This window comes from Geotrypetes seraphini, chromosome 7 (genome assembly GCF_902459505.1).
Source record: "Geotrypetes seraphini chromosome 7, aGeoSer1.1, whole genome shotgun sequence".
In the NCBI taxonomy this organism is placed as follows: Eukaryota; Metazoa; Chordata; class Amphibia; order Gymnophiona; family Dermophiidae; genus Geotrypetes; species Geotrypetes seraphini.
This window is the reverse complement of record NC_047090.1, coordinates 143223719-143242783: the sequence shown is the minus strand read 5'-3', so window position 1 is coordinate 143242783 and position 19065 is coordinate 143223719. Positions and strand designations below refer to the sequence as shown.

The 19065-nt window shown below is 44.5% G+C and overlaps 1 protein-coding gene across 5 annotated transcripts in view; it reads right to left on the bottom strand.

Annotated features, from left to right (window-relative positions):
• KIAA0586 (KIAA0586 ortholog) overlaps window positions 1-19065 on the bottom strand; it is a 397462-nt gene that overhangs the window by 323718 nt on the left and 54679 nt on the right. For all 5 annotated transcript variants that reach the window (XM_033951201.1, XM_033951204.1, XM_033951205.1 and 2 more), the window contains 2 exons: window positions 16591-16756; window positions 13549-13716 (listed from right to left, as the gene is read on the bottom strand). In XM_033951201.1, coding sequence (XP_033807092.1) covers window positions 13549-13716; window positions 16591-16756 — 334 coding nt within the window. The remainder of the gene's footprint in view (window positions 1-13548; window positions 13717-16590; window positions 16757-19065) is intronic.

The window sequence follows — 19065 nt, the reverse complement described above, 5'->3', positions numbered from 1 at the left end:
CTTCCGGAAGGGGGATCGCAATTACGTGTCTTGGCATACGCTGACGATATGTTGTTGACCTTAGCTGACCCTCAGGCTTCTCTAAACAGAGCGTTATCCATCTTAGACGAATTTAGTTTATATTCCGGATTGATACTCAACTTTCAAAAATCCTTGGTACTTCCTCTGTCTCGAGAACTCCCAGCTAGGTGGAGGGGGCCCTTTCCTCTAAAATGGGCAACCACTTCCTTGACATACCTAGGTATTATAATACCAATGGACATCACCAACTTATATTCAGAGAACGTCCTACCACTCTTGACTCTTACTCGTCAGAAATTGATAACTTGGAGGGATTTTCCTCTATCACTAATGGGGAAAATTGCTTTATATAATATGGTGCTCTTGCCCCAGTGGCTATACATATTTCAAATGCTCCCTATATTACTGTCCTCTAAACATGAGAAGGAGGTGGGGAGATACTTAACTTCTTATTTGTGGAATGGCAAAAAGGCTAGGATTTCATTGTCCATTTTGATGCTTCCTAGGGTCCAGGGGGGACTGGGCCTTCATAGTATAAGACTGTTCTCTTGGGCGTGCCAAATGAGACACCTGAGTGATTGGTTCCGGGGGACCAGCCACTTTTCGGCTACTCCTTCGGAACTAGTCCTCTGTTCCCCATACCACTTCAGTTACTTGTTGCACACATTACATCTCCCTGGAAGACCTCCACCAGTTGGAAAATTTCTTTTTCAACCGTTACGCCAAATGTGGAGACGTTTATGTAAAATGCTAAAGATTGACCCCACAGCTACAGCTTACCTTCCTTTCCTGGACAATATGGATTTTCCACCTGGGACTTCCAAATTTCCGGTATCGGTGTGGAGAACATCTAATCTGCAATATATTTCTCAGGTGGTGACTGCACAGGGCACAGTTCCACCATTCCTGGTGATGCAGACTGAATATCATTGGACACCTCGGGACTGGTTGGCGTATGTCCAGATGACATCTTATATTCGCTCTCTCCCATCGGCAGGGCTCACAAACCATAATCAGGAGAAGATTTCGGAAGCGTTATGTTTAACGGCGCAGACTCATATTCCATTGAAATTCCACCTACGCTATCTGCGTGAAAGTCTGGGGTCCATTCCCTATGAAGTATACGCGGCCCGCTGGTCAGAGGACTTGCAGTGTGAGGTGACCGGCCAACACATTCAACAGGGTCTTAAATCCATTCAAACTATAACCTTGCAATCGACCCTTATTGAAACGAACTATAAATTCTACTTACGACTGTACCGATCTCCAACCTATCTGTATCGTGCAAAACTTAGCACAACAGATGCTTGCATTAAATGTGCCCAACCAAGAGCAACATTGGGTCACCAGTTTTGGACATGCCCATTGGTACAGGACTTCTGGATACAACTGCAGTTGCATATTGCTTCCATGTGGCACCGAGGATATGTTAGTCGTCCGGAACTGTTGTTTACGATGGACTTACTTCCCCGGGGGCCCCCGAAGGGTTTTCGAGGCTTTTTGGCCCGGACTTTCCTTATGGGAAAAAAAACCATACTGCATAATTGGATAACTGCAGACCCACCAACGGTATCATTTTGGAGAATTCTAATGCTTCGACAAGCATCACTGGAGCGCATGTCTTTGACTTCCCTGGAATCTCCCGGAGGTCAAACATTTTGTACTATTTGGGAACCTTTTTGGTTAACGTTGACTCATAGAGCCCGAAGCAACCTATTGAACCCGTAATATATTGTATGCTGGAGGATACTTGTTGTTGTAGAAGGGAGTTGGGGGGATGGGGTGTTGGGATGAGGGAGGGGGAGGGAGGGGGGATGATAATTGTTTGACTTGTGAATTTCTGCTTTTATTGTAAAATCAATAAACAAATTTAAACATATTTTACTTTCGTCCCGTTCGGTTGGGTGAGAGGTACGAACATGCATAGTTGAGGTCCCCTTTAGTGATCATTCTGCTGTTAATCTTATTTTGAAATGGCACAACCACGCTCCTGACTGTATCTGGCGCCTCAATCCCACTCTTTATCTGGACAAGAAGTTCCACACTTATCTCACTAATGAATGGGCTACATACTGTGCCACCTATAAGGGAGAGAAGGTGTCCAACACTGTATTTTGGGAGGCCGCGAAAGTGTACCTAAGAGGTAGGATTATCACGTATACGGTCCATCAACGCCGCCAGCGAGATGCAGAATTGGTGTCACTCACTTGACAACTGCGTCTATGTAAGGGTGACCTCCTTGCACAGCCTTCTGCGGAATCCCGTGCTGCGTATCAGGCCGTTCGTAAAAGGATTGATGCTTTGTTGACTGCCAGGGCCTTGACTCATATCGATGTTTATAAATTTCGGTTATACCAGTGGGGTAATAAGGCTCGTAAATTACTGGAAAATTTGGTACGGCCGTTCCGTAAGGCGACATGAGTTTCTCGCATCCAGGAGGGTCCTCAAACTATCCACACGGATGAGAAAGCGATCCAGGATCAATTTGTTCGCTTTTACAAGGAGCTTTATATTATTGGCCCTTATGATATGGCAGCACGTGATTCTTTCTTTCACGACCTTGCCCTTCCTCAGGTATTGGACTCTCACCTACAGTTGCTTAATGCCCCTATTTCATGTAAAGAGGTTATGGATGCTGTGGGGAGATTGAAACTGGCAAAGGCCCCCGGACCTGATGGTATGGGCCCTGAGTTTTACAAAATCTTGAAACCCCAGATAGGACCGACTCTGGTGGCTATGTATGCTGATATGCAATCTACCGGTCACATATTTCCGGTCCCATGTGGTGGTCCTACCGAAACCAGGCTGAGATCCTGATCTGGTGGGCTCTCATTGGCCTATTTCTTTGCTAAATCAGGACATGAAAATCCTCATGGCTATTCTAGCAGGCCGGTTGGCCCACGTGGTCCCTCTCTTGGGTCATGCTAATCAGGTCGGTTTCGTGCCCGGGCGCTTTGCCTCCTCCAATATTCTGAGGGCTTTAGTAGCGCTTCAAGAGGGTAAGAACAAAGCGGGAGATGCTCTACTAGCCAGTTTGGATGCTGAGAAAGCCTTCGACAAGGTGACCTGGTCTTATTTATTTTGGGTGATGCAACAGTTTGGTATTGTGGGTCCGTTTCATCAATGGATTGTTAGTGTGTATACTGCTCCTATGCCCAACTGCTTATCAACAAGCAACGTACTGAATCATTTCGGTTATATCGGGGCACGCGACAGGGCTGCCCGCTATCCCCGCTTTTATTTTGTCTTTAGAACCTCTGGCCCATAAAATCAGGAATAACTCGGGTATCACCGGAATTCGGGTGGGCCCCGAGGAATGTAAAATTACGCTCTTTGCTGATGATATGTTGCTTTTTGTGGGCAATGCCAGGGAGATGATTCCTCGCCTGACCACTCTCATTGAGACTTTTGGCGCCTTCTCAGGTCTCTGTATCAATTTTGGTAAATCGGAGGCTATATCTGTTTCTTCCCTTTGTGCTTCTCACCAGGATCTGGCTTTTTCGTTTCGCTGGGCACGGGGGGAACTCAAATATCTGGGAATCTGCCTTAGTGCGGACTGGTCTCATGTTTATAAATGCAACATTTTGGATAAATTGCAACTTTTGAAGGATTATTGCACTCGATGGGGGGATTTGTCCCTCTCCTTGGCAGGTAGAATTGCCCTTGTGAAAATGGTTTTGCTCCCTAAGCTGCTTTACCCTTTACAAATGATCCCCCTTTGGATTCGTCGCACTGATGAATGTTCTTACCGGTCTTTTATTGGGTCGTTTATTTGGCATCATAAGCGAGCGCGGATCGGCTGGTGGAAGCTTACCCAACACCGAGATAGAGGAGGGTTGGCCTTGCCGGATCTTCGCCTATACAATGTCACTGCTCTCATGCACTGGATCCACAAGCTCTTTACCATTGGGTCTCGCTTTGCTCCGGCGGGGCTTTTTGACTCTTTGACGGCTCCTTATACGGCGCTGGCCTGTCTTGCCTGGGGGTCTATTCATTGTGGTTGACTCCCTTGAGGAAAGCGTTGTCCTGGAGGCACTTACGGATTGGAAAGGGGCACAGCAATTGGGCCTTCCAGCAGCTTGGTCAGAGCCCTGATTTTCTGCCTGGGGTAGGGGCTTCAGGGGGTGTTGGGAAGCGGTTTGGCCAGCGTCTCTGTTTGGGTCTTGTGCCATATTCGGATTCTCTGTCTCCCCATTTTTCTTCGTTTGAATTGCTCCGCACCCCCTGGGACCTGCCTCATATGCCTTTTTTTGCCTACCTACGGTTGCATCATTATTATCTAGCCAAGCTTCGGAGCCAGCCAGGGAGCAATCATTTTCTGAAAGTGGATCAAATTTTTTTGTCCTTATCCACTGAGCTCAATTCCCTGTCTTTTTGGTATGGGACAGCAAGGGCGGAGAGGGCGGATAATCAGTTGATCTCTCTGGCCTCTAGCTGGTCACTGGACTTGGAGGAGGAGATTTCTCCTAGGGTGCTCCACACCTGTTTCTCTAATATTTCCTGGGGGGCACGTAATGTCTCTTTGCAAGAGCTTCAATTTAAATTGCTCCATCGCACTTACTTTACTAGGCTGAAGGGGGTACGGGCGGGTCTCTGGGACTCCGTTGATTGCGTGAAATGTGGGCGCCTACCTGGAACCCTATTGCATATGCTCATTGAGTGTCCCGCTCTGGGCACTTATTGGAATGGGGTGCTGGATTTTTTTGTACAGATCCTGGGGGTGCCGCTCCAGTGGTCATACGGGATTCTGGTTCTGGCTCATGATGCAGAGCTGAGAGACAAAGTGGTTGGGAGAGGACCATTGGCGTTTCCTTTATTTTGCTATCCTTGTGGCCAAGCGGGGAGTGCTCCGTGTGTGGATGGATGGGGCGGTCCTGGAGCTTCTGAGTTGGAAACGGTCCCTTCGAGAAATAGCACACTGGGAGCTGCGTGGTGTGGGGGGGAGTTTGGTGGGGTCCCCTCAGCTGTATGGGTTTCTATGGGAATGGGTCCTAGCTGAGGTTAACCCTTTGTGACACTGCTCTATTTATATTTCTCCAGTCGCTGGGGAGGGAGTTTGGAGGGCTGGGGGGGGGTTTCTGTCTTTCTGTAGTAGGGTTTAAGGGTAGTTTTAAACAAAAACTGAGAAGTGGGCTCGCTGACTGTGTACATATCTCCTATCTCTCTCTGTCTTTTCTTTCTTGAGTTAGTTGTTTTACGGCTGTCACTTTGTTGGGTTTCAATCTCTCCCCCCTTTTTCTCGGGTGGAGCTTCTATGGTTGGATGTGCTAGTCCTCCTTCTCTGCTCTTTTGTATTCTCTGTACTTTAAGATTTGTATTGTGTACTGTTTTGTTGCTTTCCCATATACCATCTTTTTTGGATAATTGCTTGACTGTGTTTGCACTGTCTGTGTGTTTGCTTCGCAATAAAACTATATTAAACAAAAAAAAAAGGATCAAAGGAGACGAAAAGTTGAGGAAATGCTCTATGTGGCTGAGTTCTCTGTAAATAGTAAGCCAAGGCTTGTTTGCAGTTGAGAGTACGAAGAGCCATTTCTCCAGGATGAGAATGAGGCTTAGGAAAGTACGATAGATTGATTGGAAGGAACTTCGGATGAGTGCGAAGCACAACAATGTCATGATGAAACGCTGAACAGTAGATCTGCCACCAGTCCTTGAAGTTTACTTACTCTTCGAGCAGAGGTAAGGGAGGTGAAAAAAACCACTTCCAAAGTGAGGTATTTTAGATGAGCCGAAGACATTGATTCAAAAGGAGGCTTCATATTGGAGGTGATTTGACATTGAAAAGTCCTTTCATGAATTTGGACACAAGCGGATGAGCAGGTTTGCCATCAACTAGGCTGTGAAAAGTATTGATAGCACCAAGATGAACTTCAATCAAAGTGGTCTTGAGGCCTGAATTGGATAAATGTAGAAGATAATCCAATGCAGATATAGAGGTGGATCATGATGATGAAGAGTACACCAAGTAGAAAACCGTGTCCATTTCTGCTGGTAACACTGCTATGTAGATGGTTTTCTTGATGCTTCTAAGATAGGTCTGACAGGATGGGAAAGATGCACCCCAGCCAATGTCAGCCCAAGAGGTACCAAGCTGTCAGGTGTAACAACTGAACACTGGGATGCAGAAGAGATCCGTGACTCTGCGTGAGAAGAGATGGAAAAATTTGAAGAAAGATTGTTTCCTTGACAATGAGCTGAAGTAGAAGGGAGAACCAGGGTTGCCTGGGCCCCCAAGGAGCTATAAGAATCATGGGGGCCAATTCTTGTTTGAGCTTGACAAGCATCTTAAGGATGAGAGGGATTGGAGGAAACACATAAAGAAACTTGTGTGTCCAATCCAGAAGAAACGCATCTGTTTCCAGATGTTGGAGAGCGTACTACCTAGAGCAAAATTAGGGCAGCTTGTGTTAGGGGGGGACACAAACAGGTCTATCTGAGGAATCCCCCAAAGAGAGAATATGCAATGCAGAACTGCAGAGTTGAGCATCCACTTGTGTGGCTGAAGAAACCTGTTGAGTCTTGTCTGCGAGAGAATTCTGTTCCCCTTGAATATATACTGCTTTCAAAAATATGTTGTGAGCAATCACCCAGTTCCAAATCTTTTGGGCCTCTTGACAAAGAAGGAAAGAACCCATGCCTCCTTGCTTGTTTATATAATACATTGCAACCTGATTGTCCATGCGGATTAGGAGGATGTGGTTGTTCACAATGTGCTGAAAAGTTTTGAGAGCATTGTGGATCACTCTGAGTTCTAAGAGATTGATATGGCAAAGCTGGTCCTGGGAAGACCAGTGACCTTGAGTGCAAAGAGGAAATACCGGGATCAAAATCCCCGATTCCTCTAGAGAGGTGGAACCTCTTCTATTGAATTGAGAAGAAGAAGAGATTCTATCTCTCGAAGAAGAAGGGATGTCTGCTGAGGGTTGAAAGAAGACTCTCTTGGAGGATGATCTGGAGGCATAGTGATGAAGTGAAGAGTATCTCTCTCAAACGACTTTTAGAAACCAGAGGTCTGTAGTTATTAATTTCCAACAGTGATAATACAATTGTAGCCGACCTCCGATTGGTTGGTGAAGAGGCCGGGAAAGAGGAACAGTGGATATGCTCTCTAGAAGCTTGTCAAGATGACTGAGCAGGCTTTGAAGGAGCTGCTGATTGAGCTTTCTGAGAGCGCTGTTGCTTTTTCTGCTGCAGTCTAGGAGTAGCAACTGGTTTTGAAGAAAAATGTCTTTGAACCGACTACCCACACAGATCAGGTCGCTAGACTCACTAATGAGCTTCCGCAGAGCAGTAAAGACCTTCCTCTTCCGCCAATCCGGCCATTAAAAACTGCCTCCTCAATATACTTCTCCTAGTACTCTTTGCTATGACCAGTCTGGTCTCTACAATAAGCTCTGTTATTGTCTACTGTAACCTATTTGTTGTCATGACTAGTCTGTTTTCAAACAATTGTGAATGTCTACTTGTAATCCGTTCTGGGAGAACGGGATAGAAATCTAAATAAATAAATATGAAGAAAAAGGCTTAAAAGATCTAGAAATTGAAGGCTTAGGCTTGGATTTAACCAAAGCATCCCAATGTTTCTCATGGTCAGTGAGCTTTTGTGTAGTATTTTCAATAGAGTCACCAAAAAAGCTCATTTCTTAAGCAGGGAATTTTAGCTAATCTGTCCTGAAAATTGATATCTATATCTGAGTCTCTTAGCCATGTGAGATGTTTCATGGCCACTGACATAGAATTATCTTCCAGAGCATCAGCTAAAGCATCATAAGTATAAGCTTTGATTTTCAGTGGATAGCCATTTTCAGCACAGTGAGGGAAGGGAAGCCAATCGTCCCCTCACTGCACCAAGAGCATCTCTCCAGGTGAATTCTTCGGCGGGATGCCCCGCCCCCTTCTTCCCCAAGCCAGCTTCTTGCAGCCCTTTAAAGGGCTTTGATTTTCAGCGGGCAGCCATCTTTAGCATAGTGAAGGAAGGTAGGCCAATCGTCCCCTCACTGCACCGAAAGCATCCCTTCAGGTGAATTTCTTCAGTGGGAAGCCCTGCCTTTTTCTTCCCTGAGAGAGCCATCTTCGTACAGCCCTTTAAAGAGCTGCCAAACAGGTAGGGCTTGTCTCATAGGTGGCCTACGCCAAAGGGCCCTCTGGACAGGCAAAGCAGAACCAGGCTCAAACCATGTCCAATTCCCACCACAGAAACCTTGGTCAGTCAAACATACCGAGCCATCTCACAGCCGTCACTCTCATACTTCCCATAATGGCACTCCACATCCCTGTGATCACAGGCCAGGGCCAATATGGAGGCCTGACAAACCGCCTAAACACAAAGGAAACTCCAGCCAGAACCCCTAACCTCATAAAAATTCCAACAAATACAGACATACGCAAAACAAACTCAATTACAACAGCTCTAATAAACGCCAGATCAGTAAACGGCAAAGACCTTATCCTATTAGATGCCATAACAGACAATAGATGGGACCTCCTGTTAGTGACAGAAACATGGCTAAAAGATAACGACGGAGCCACCCTGGGTGCACTCTGTCCCCTCCAGGTTACCAAGCACTGGCATGCTCCCGCCCAGAAAGAAGAGGGGGAGGGGTGGCAGCTATCACAAAATCCAAATTAAACCCGCGCCATATAAATTCCATCTCATTAAAAGACCTAGATGGTCTCATTTTCTCAATAGGTCATGATAGAAAAACCATATTCATCCTAATCTACAGAACCCCCTCCTCCCCAATATCTGCGCTTGATAATCTACTAGCTATAATAAGCAACCTGTCAGTAAATCACAATCAAATCATTATCTTAGGAAACTTTAACTTTGCAGATTATCCAAAACTCACTGGGGTGTAAAGAGAATTTGCCAAATCGCTGTCAGATCTCGAATTAATCCAACAAGTCCACTCCCCTACTCACTCTTTTGGAAACACTTTAGACTTGATCTTCATCTTAAAAGGCCCACAAAATGATAATAAATCTACCCCAATAACAATCCTTCAGGTCCCTTGGACTAACCACCACATAATCACCTTCAAACTACAAATTAAGAGCAAAACAACAGAAAAAAATCCTTCATCACAAAAAACAACTACACTCGAAACCAAAGTCAGTAAACCTTCATGCTTTGTCCTTTGGCATTTCCAAACTAGACCTAAATACAGGTCCCATAGTCAATTCATTAGACTATGTAAAATCACTCTTTGAGAAATTAGCAAAAGCCAAAGATGCCAAAACAAATGCAAGATTGTTCACATCACCATGGTTCACAGAAAGTCTGAGAGGACTAAAAAGGAAAGTTAGGAAAGCAGAAAGAATTTGGTGCAGAACACACAGCACTGAGGACAAGTCCACCTGGAAAAGCCTTCTGAAACAATACAAATTAGCGATACTCGAAAGGAAAAAGGAACATTTCACAAATCTAATATCTAAGTTCCCATGTAGATCAAATGCCATCTTTTCGCTGTCGAAAAACTTGTTCTCCTCCTCTCAAGGATCACCTCAGGATGCAAAAACAAACTTAAACAGCGAATCCCTCTCTACCTTCTTCCATTACAAGATACACCCTAGACGTGGAGGCCAAAGCTCTGCCAAACAGCCCAACATCCTCTCAACAGGACAACCTAACAAAGAGAGAAACCCTACACAACTTCAAACCAGTTACCATAGATGATCTGAAAAATTCAATAGATTCCCTACATCCCACAACTTCAATCTTAGAGACCCATGCCCATCCACAACACTTCTAGCTACCAAAGAAATCTTCTTGTCCTCCATCCTACCCTTACTAAACGAGTCCCTAAAATCAGGCATAATACCACAGTGTTGGAAATCTGCTGTAGTGAGACCAGTTCTAAAAAAATATCCACCATGGACCCGGAAAATCTAAGCAGCTATAGACCAGTCTCAAACCTTCCTTTAATCTCAAAAATACTTGAAAAAAAGATAGTGCTCACACAGCTAAGAGACTTCATAGAAACAAATGCCAGTCTCTCCATCTTCCAATCAGGATTTAGGAAACACCACAGCACAGAAACAGTACTACTAGACATAGTAGATGACTGCTGGAAAATTCTAGATATGGGGAAAGACGCTTTTAGACCTAAGTACTATTAGACCTAAGTGCTGCCTTTGACACTATTGATCACTCACTTCTTCTATCCAGACTACAATCTATTGGAATCAACGATATCTAGCTTGGCTCTCTTCCTTCCTTAATGAAAGATCGCAGAGAATACTATTAGGATACTCCTTATGTGAGCCAAAACCACTCCTCTACGGAGTGCCCCAAGGTGCATTGTTATCCCCACTCCTCTTCAATCTCTGTCAGACCAGTACTTGAAATCGCAGCAAAATACCAAATCAAAATCCACTCATTCGCAGATGTTATACACCTCTACCTTCTCTTAGGCCAACACAAAGACACACAGATCATAAAACTCCATAGCTGCCTAACTGAAATAAAGAACTGGATGACTGCAAATAAACTACAACTTAATGCCTCAAAGACAGAACTCCTTTGGATACACAAAGACACCTGCACATACCCCCGCCCATCCTTTTCCTGGGGAAATGACATACTTACAGCTAAAGGGATTGAGGGATACAGATAAGAGTAGAGGTAGATTATAGGGATGGGATTAGAGGTAAGTTACAAAATTAATCAGGGACCACTGTTCAGGCACTAGGCCTGATGGGCCGCCGCGGGAGCGGACCGCTGAGCAAGATGGACCTCTGGTCTGACTCAGCGGGGGCAACTTCTTATGTTCTTAAAGATAACGTCCGCAGCCTAGGAGTGATCCTGGACTCAAATCTATCACTCTCAAATCACTTATCAAACTTAGTGTCTTCATCCTTTTACTACCTCCGTCAACTGAAGTGCATCCGTCCTTACTTTTCAGAAACCGATTTTGCCCAACTACTACATGCATTTGTATTATCCCGTTTAGACTACTGCAATGCACTACTAGTGGGCTTACCCACAAAAAGCCTCTCCCACCTCCAAGGTATACAAAATGCAGCCATTCACCTCCTGAAAAACCTAGGCTTCTGAGACCATGTCACCCCAGTACTAACATCAATGCATTGGTTACCTATCCAAAAACGCTGCGCCTTTAAAGCCCTGGTCCTCGCCTTCAAGACCTTCCACAAGCTGACACCAAACTACATGGCATCAAAACTACAAATTTATGTCCCAAACAGATCACTGAGATCTCTGTAGGAATGGAACACAGTAAACACACACACACAGTCTAAGAGTCAGGATGGAGGCGCTGCCAGGGGCTAGCTCAGAGTCCCTTTTATTGTGATTCTAAGCTAATGACATCATAGTAACTCCCTCGTTTACACACCTAATGATTGGTGGGTACAAAGGTACTTGCTTTTACATTGGTGGATACAAAGAAAGGTACATGCTTTTACCTCGTGATCACCCTCCCTTTACCTCGTGATCATCCTCCAACTCAACACTTAGACAAGGGCCTGATTAACATGTGGACAGAACCTGAGTCTTTGCACGTATGCAATGAAATGCCTGTCAGCTGATATCCTTTCCAAATAAGGACAGCTTAGATAAGATAAGGGTTAATGTGTGAAGAGGGAATGAGGAATGATTCATACTTCTTACACAGGGCCTCACAATATCTGTGTGCTAATATTATCCCTGTTTCAGAACATTACTACAGATCTCAAACAGAGAGACGGCTCACACTACCACCTGGTCGTTCACTCAAAACTGAAACAGCCCGCAAATGCTCTTATTCACAGTTTATACCCAGATTCTGGCACATCATCCCCACATCCATTAGATTGCTAGACAATCTATGGAACTTCAGGAAAGCCGTGAAAACCTTCCTCTTCACAAATCCAGCTCCTTAATGTCTAACGCTACTCACGAGCTCCATAATGACCGACACTATTAACGGGACCTAAACTGCCAACCACCAATCATGTACTCGCTTACAACCCTAAAACTTTAGTACAATTATGTTAAGTTCTGTGAGTACAGTGAATGCTAACCTAAATCTATAATATGCCATGTAATATCTTCTATGAATGCTGCAAATTCTTCTAAGCTATGTCTGCCAAAAATGTCTTTCAATAATTTTGTCCTTCTATACTGTGAATGTACCTTTGTAACCGTTCTGGGCTCCTTTGGGAGGGAGGGCTAAATAAATAAATAAATAAATCTTGCCACATACCTTCTAGCTAGAATAAGGGTGCAAAAGTTATGATGAAATTCTTATGTTGAGAAGGAATGTTTAAAAGAAAAATAAAAAAAGTGTGAGCAGGAAGACAAAATGGCAAAAACTGAACAACGTTCAGAGACACGACATCTTAGCTCTGCAGAAAACTAAGAACCAAGGAGCTGCAAGCCTATGTCGGGTGAGAAGGCATTTGCACATGCGGGAGAGATGCCCACTCCTCCTGATGCCAACAACGTCCCCCAACACTCCCAACATTGAGAGATGCCCACTCCCTTCCACTGGCCAAGCAACACCCCCCTTGACACCTCCCAGCAGAGAAAGAGATGCTTACTTCCTCCCAACACCAAGCAACATCCCCCATAATACCCCCACCCCAGTAGTGAGAGAGATGCCCCACTCCCTCATGCCACCAAGCAATGCCACCCCTACAACATCCTCCAGCAGCAGGAGAGATGCCCACTCCTTCCTGCCGCCATGCAACCCCCTGACACCCCCCATGACTCCGACGACTCGCAGCCCCCACCCCCTTGTTTATGATAAACTGTTTGTGGTATTGCAGTATATAAAAATAAAGTTATTATTATTATTATTACTCCCTTCAGCCACCAGGCTGGAGGGAGTAAGAATCCTTCTGGCCAGCCATCGTAAATAACTTAAGGGGGAGGGGGGTCATCAGAAGCAAGGCGGTTGCGTGGTAGTGGAAGTGACTCCCACTGACAGAGGGGGGCATCAGGGGGGAGGGCATTGCTTAACGGCGGGAAGGAGTGGGTATCTCTTTCACTGCTGGGGTTGGGGTGGCAGGAGGGAGTGGGCATCCCTCCTGCCAATCTTCAATTTAGGGTTTTTTTTTAGTGTGTATGTGTTTATTCTGCGCATGTGCCTATTGCTATCACCAGTTATGGAAACATGCAAATTTAGCAAACCTTCACTACTCTCCATCAACCTCATTTGCATGTACGTTTTTTGGAGAATGCCTTGCCTTTTTGAAATAGCTACAATAATGTCTTCAACAGCGGCCCATTGGATTTTACTTCAAAGTTTTGAGAATCTAGCCCTGAGTTGGCCACCAACTCATGGCAACATATACAGTGAGGCCCAAATAATTACCAAAAGAGCACAATATGGAGAACCCAAGACAGCAGGCAACAAATATCAAGTTACGATATGATTTGTCAGCACTTTGCTAACATAAAAATATTATTATTATTTAAAGCACAATATTCTAATCTCAAAAATACAACAACTCAATGACCTTTGTCCAGCAGGTACTTTAAATACATCACAATGTTCACCATGCTCTCTCTTGGACACTTGCCTAGATTTGCTGTGCGTCTGGACTCATTCATGTTTTCCTTGCCTGCCGCCAGTTTCTCTTTTTGTGAAACTCTACCATCTTTTGTCATAGGTATAGGAGCAAATCTGCGAGGAGCTGGGGTCTCCAGTGGGGATTTTCCTGAACTCACTTCAGAATGAGTTATGCAAGCTTTCATTTAAAGGGAAAAACATATAAATAAATACTATGTGATTTATTTGTCCTAAAAATAATACGCACCATGACAAAATGTTATGAATATATGAATGCATAAAAATTATAAAACAATACATTTTCTGAAAACAAATATTATATCACCTAATTGATTTATAGCACTTGCAGTAAAAAAATTTTCAGCCGATTAAGGTAAAGCATTAGCATTCTGTACTGTCTAGGGAAAGAGGGAAGCCGGGCAGAAAGTTCTTTATCTTAAGAGACAGACATGCAATCATGAAAAGACAGCACAGATAGGGTAGTTATTCTCAAGTAACTAATTTCATTTTAGTTTGATACACTGTAAATCGCTTAGGTCAGTAAAATGCAGGAGCGGTATATCAAATCTTAAATAAACATAAACATTCATATCTGCAGGACTGGTAAGGGGGCAGACAGCACAGACCATGTAACCAATCTTGTCTCCTTTCCAAGGATCAATAAAGAGATTCTGCAATGGCAGACTGCGCACAGAGGTAGGGGATAGAAATTCAGGGTCTGATAGCTATATGCAAAATATGATGCAATGGACAGAAAAATGCACAAAAGTATCTGTTATAAGAACATAAGAACATAAGCAGTGCCTCCGCCGGGTCAGACCATAGGTACATCCTAACAGTCCGCTCCCGCGGCGGCCCAAACAGGTCACGACCTGTCTGAATTACCAGAAGGGGCTCCCTTGCCACCTTGGTTTCTCATTTAAGTCCTATCTTCCCATCGAAGTCCTAACCCTCCGGTCTTGCACATGCACGACCTGATTGGGTTTCTATACTTATTACCTGGTTAGCTTTCTATACTTGTGTTACATCCCAGCACCTCTCTCAGTATCCCACGATCCCTTTATCCCTCAGAAATCCGTCCAATCCCTGTTTGAATCCCTGTACCGTACTCTGCCTGATCACTTCCTCCGGTAGCGCATTCCAAGTGTCCACGACCCTTTGTGTGAAAAAAAACTTCCTTGCATTTGTTTTGAACCTATCTCCCTTCAGTTTCTCCGAATGCCCCCTCGAACCTGTTGTCCCCTTCAGCCTGAAGAATCTGTCCCTATCCACCCTCTCTATGCCCCTCATGATCTTGAAGGTCTCTATCATATCTCCCCTGAGCCTCCTTTTTTCCAGAGAGAAGAGCCCCAGCCTATCCAACCTCTCAGCGTATGGGCAGTGTTCCAGCCCTCTTACCAGTTTCGTTGCTCTCCTTTGGACTCTCTCAAGTACTGCCATGTCCTTCTTGAGGTACGGCGACCAATATTGAACGCAGTATTCCAGATGTGGACGCACCATCGCTCGATACAATGGCATGATGACTTCCCGTGTCCTGGTTGTTATGCCCCTCTTTATGATGCCCAGCATCCTGTTGGCTTTTTTCGAGACTGCTGCGCACTGTGCAGATGGCTTCAGTGATGCATCCACCAGCACACCCAAGTCTCTCTCAAGACTGCTGTCTCCCAACAATGCCCCCCCCAATTTGTAGTTGAACAACGGGTTCTTTTTCCCTATATGCATGACCTTGCATTTTTCCACGTTAAAGCGCATTTGCCATTTGTTTGCCCAGTCTTCCAGTTTGTCCAGGTCCCTTTGTAAGTCCTCACACTCCTCCCTGGACCTAACTCTGCCGCACAGTTTGGTATTGTCAGCAAATTTTATAACCTCGCACTTTGCCTCCTTTTCCAGGTCATTGATAAATATGTTGAAGAGTAACGGCCCCAGCACCGATCCCTGTGGCACACCGCTCGTGACTCCCCGCCAGTCAGAATATTGCCCCTTTACTCCGACCCTCTGCAGTCTACCCAACAACCAGTACTCGATCCATCTGTGCACATCCCCTCCCACCCCGTGGTTCCACAGCTTCCTAAGCAGCCTTTCATGTGGCACCTTGTCGAAAGCCTTTTGAAAATCGAGGTAGATGATGTCTATAGGTTCCCCATTGTCCACCCGACTGCTTATTCCCTCAAAGAAGTACAGAAGGTTCGTTAAGCATGACCTTCCCTTACAGAATCCATGCTGGCTTGTTCTCAGTAGGCCATTTCCCTCGATGTGCTCGCAAATACTGTCCTTGATCATAGCTTCCACCATCTTCCCTATAATTGAAGTCAGGCTCACCGGCCTGTAGTTCCCGGGGTCACCCCTCGATCCCTTCTTGAAGATAGGTGTGACATTCGCCAATTTCCAGTCCTCTGGTACCTCTCCAGTTTTCAAGGATAGGTTGCAGACATGCTGGATTGTGCCCGCTATTCCTTGTCTTAGTTCCTTTAGAACCCTTGGGTGGATCCCGTCTGGGCCCGGCGATTTGCTGCATTTTAACCTGTCTATCTGTTTGAGGACATCCTCCTTACTTACCTCTATGTGTTCCAATTTTTCAGCCTGTTCCCCACTCATGAGCTCCTCTGAGTCCGGTATATTAGATGTGTCTTCTCTCGTGAAAACCGACGAGAAGAACATGTTCAACCTCTCAGCTACTTCTTTATCCTCCTTAATCACTCCCTTCCTATCCCCATCGTCCAACGGCCCCACCTCCTCTCTCGCTGGTCGCTTCCCCTTTACGTAACTGAAGAATGCCTTATAGTAAGGAACCACCAAAGTCTGAGAAGAAGCTTGGGGAAGAAGTGTGAAAGAGAAACACCAAACTCTATCCCGCTCTTTTACAAAGCTGCGTTAGCAGCTGCCGCGTGCAAACGCTCCAATGCCCATTAAATCCCTATAGGTGTTGGAGCAATTGCCACAGCTTTGTAAAAGGAGCCCTATGTTCTTAATAATGGAAAATGCATACATGGCAACAAAACAATGAAACTTGAATGTTAGCAAGGTAAAAGAGGTGGTTACCAAGATTTCTCACCATGTGTAGCAGGGGCTGAGACATCAAAAAAATCTCTGGGATATACAGATGTTGTGGTGCTGTTGCTGGGAAGTATCTGAGGTTGGTCCTGTTTTGTGGTGTATGCTCCAGGCCCACCAAGTGCTTGATAACTTCTTGCACTGACTGCAGAGCTAAGAAAATGTGACTGGGAGAAAAAGGATGCTAACATCAAAGACAGTCAAGATGTCAACTTACATAACATCTAGAAAGTTTTCATTCTTTGTTTTCAAACCACAGAAAGCCAAGACTGAGAGAAAAGGTTTGCACAAGCCACATACATGGGGTTAATTGTCTGCGCATAAAAACCTCTCTTAAACCTTGACCTACCCATCAGCAACATAAGGATTTCTTAGCTAGAATAGTTTCCAAGCTCAAGAAAACAATTGTTGTTCAAATACTAGAATGCAAAAGACTCAGTGGTCACTGATGTCATTTAAAAATAAGTCCTGAAGAAACCCGAAAAATGGGAGAAGAAATTACAGCTCAAACAACAAAGATTCTCCCAAGCCCCAAGAAGGAAACTGAGATGAGAGGGAGAGACCACTGGTAGAGAGGATCCACTCAAAATAAATATTAGATCTATTAAATATTAAAGAGAGCCCTCAGTCACACAGCCATCCTCCAGTCCCCCAGAGGTAACGGCTGTCACTGGTTTGCACCCAGAAAGGTGTCAACTGTGAAACATCCCAGGGCTCTCTTGTGAGTTTTAGTGATAAATAACACAAAAGTGCAAAGGAGTGCATAAAAAGTGAAAACACCCTCTCTACTAGTGATCTCTGCCCCTGATCCAGGGGGGCCAAACAAGAAAGTTCAAGTGTCCAAATTCAATAATAAAGCCAATGGAAGATACTTAGCTTCTCAGAAAAAACAGCCAGCAGATAACCAAGCGTCCTACGGGGGTAGACCCCGTTCTTCAGGAACGGCTGGCTCAAAGCAAGAGCCCCCAAATCATCGGGCTGTAGCGGTTTGGCAGTGAAGGAAAATGGTGCTTGAACCGGAATTTAAAAATAAGAGCAAGCTCTTCCCTCTTAGATAAGGTATATGTTTTTCTCAGTGGCAGAGAAATTCATTTTCAAGGGTTTTGGTACCTAACTGCAGGAGTTTAGCACTTAAATTAGCCCTCAGAAAACTGATAGTGTTTAATACATAAAGCACAATACCTGTAAAAGGTGTTATCCTAGGACAAGCGGGTAGTATATATAATCTAATCTGAGATTTCTGAGTTGCACCATGCCTAAATAGGTTCAAGATGACTAACATTGCAATTTTAAATAGATACAATTTAGTATAATACAGAATGCTATTGGTGGTTCATACTAGACAGATTGAGGGGGTATAATACAATGAAGGAGAACTAGTACTGTTTGAGAGGGATGTTATAAGGAAGAGATTTTCTTATAGTGCATTTATACAATTTAGTACTGTACAAGGATGCTAAAGAAGGTACATTGATTGATGCTATGAGGTAGAGATTGTCTGTGATAGTCCACTGTCAGGTGGTTGGCTGTGCACGAGGTTGAAGGGTGATTTGTGGGAAAGCAAGTCAGTTTTCTTGTGTGAATATGGTGTCAAAGAGATACATTCATATGAAAAAATTAGGACACCCCATGAACTATTCAGTTCTTTCTTAAGAAATGGTCACATATCGATGTAAAATCTTTTTTTAATTTATCTTTGGATACGAAAGTGATGTAATTGCAGGTAAACAACAAAAATTTTCCTTGATTTACTCATGAAACAAAAGATATCCACAAAAAAGTGTATTCTAACTGAGGAATAAATTAGGACCCCCCCCCCCCCACATATGCTCCCACATAAAGTGGCAAAGTGGCTCAAATCACACACAGGTGTTATCACATCAGGTGCACATGATTAGAACATAGTTACTCAGCATTTTGAAGGAGGTTTGCCCTACTTAAACCTCAGACATTTAGTTTGGTGTGCTCATGACTGCTACAGATCAAAAGAACTGTCTGAGGCCTTCAGAAAGAAGATTGTAGCAGCTTATAAGTCTGGTAAGGGATTTAAAAAGATCTCGAAAGAATTTGGCATTAGCCATTCCATGGTCCAGAAAATAGTGTATAAGTGGAAGACTTTCCAAACAACTGACCACATGCCCAGGTCTGGCCGTCCAAGCAAGTTGCCCCTCAGAGCAGACCACAAGATGCTAAGTCTCAAAAAACCTTAATATGTAATCATGGTACCTACGGCAGGCTCTTGCTACTGTTGACGTGAAAGTGCAAGTCTCTACAATCAGAAAGAGACTGCACAAATTTAACTTGCATGGGAGGTATTGTGACCAGGCAGACACAAGGCCTGCCAAGGTCCCAGCTAAGCTTAGGAATAAAGTAAAAGTAAAATCCCGGAAGGAAAATGCTAGGATTTCCCAGGATGATAATGTGGAGGATAATGCCAGTGGCCACCAGGAGGAGCCAGATTTATCTGAAGATGAAG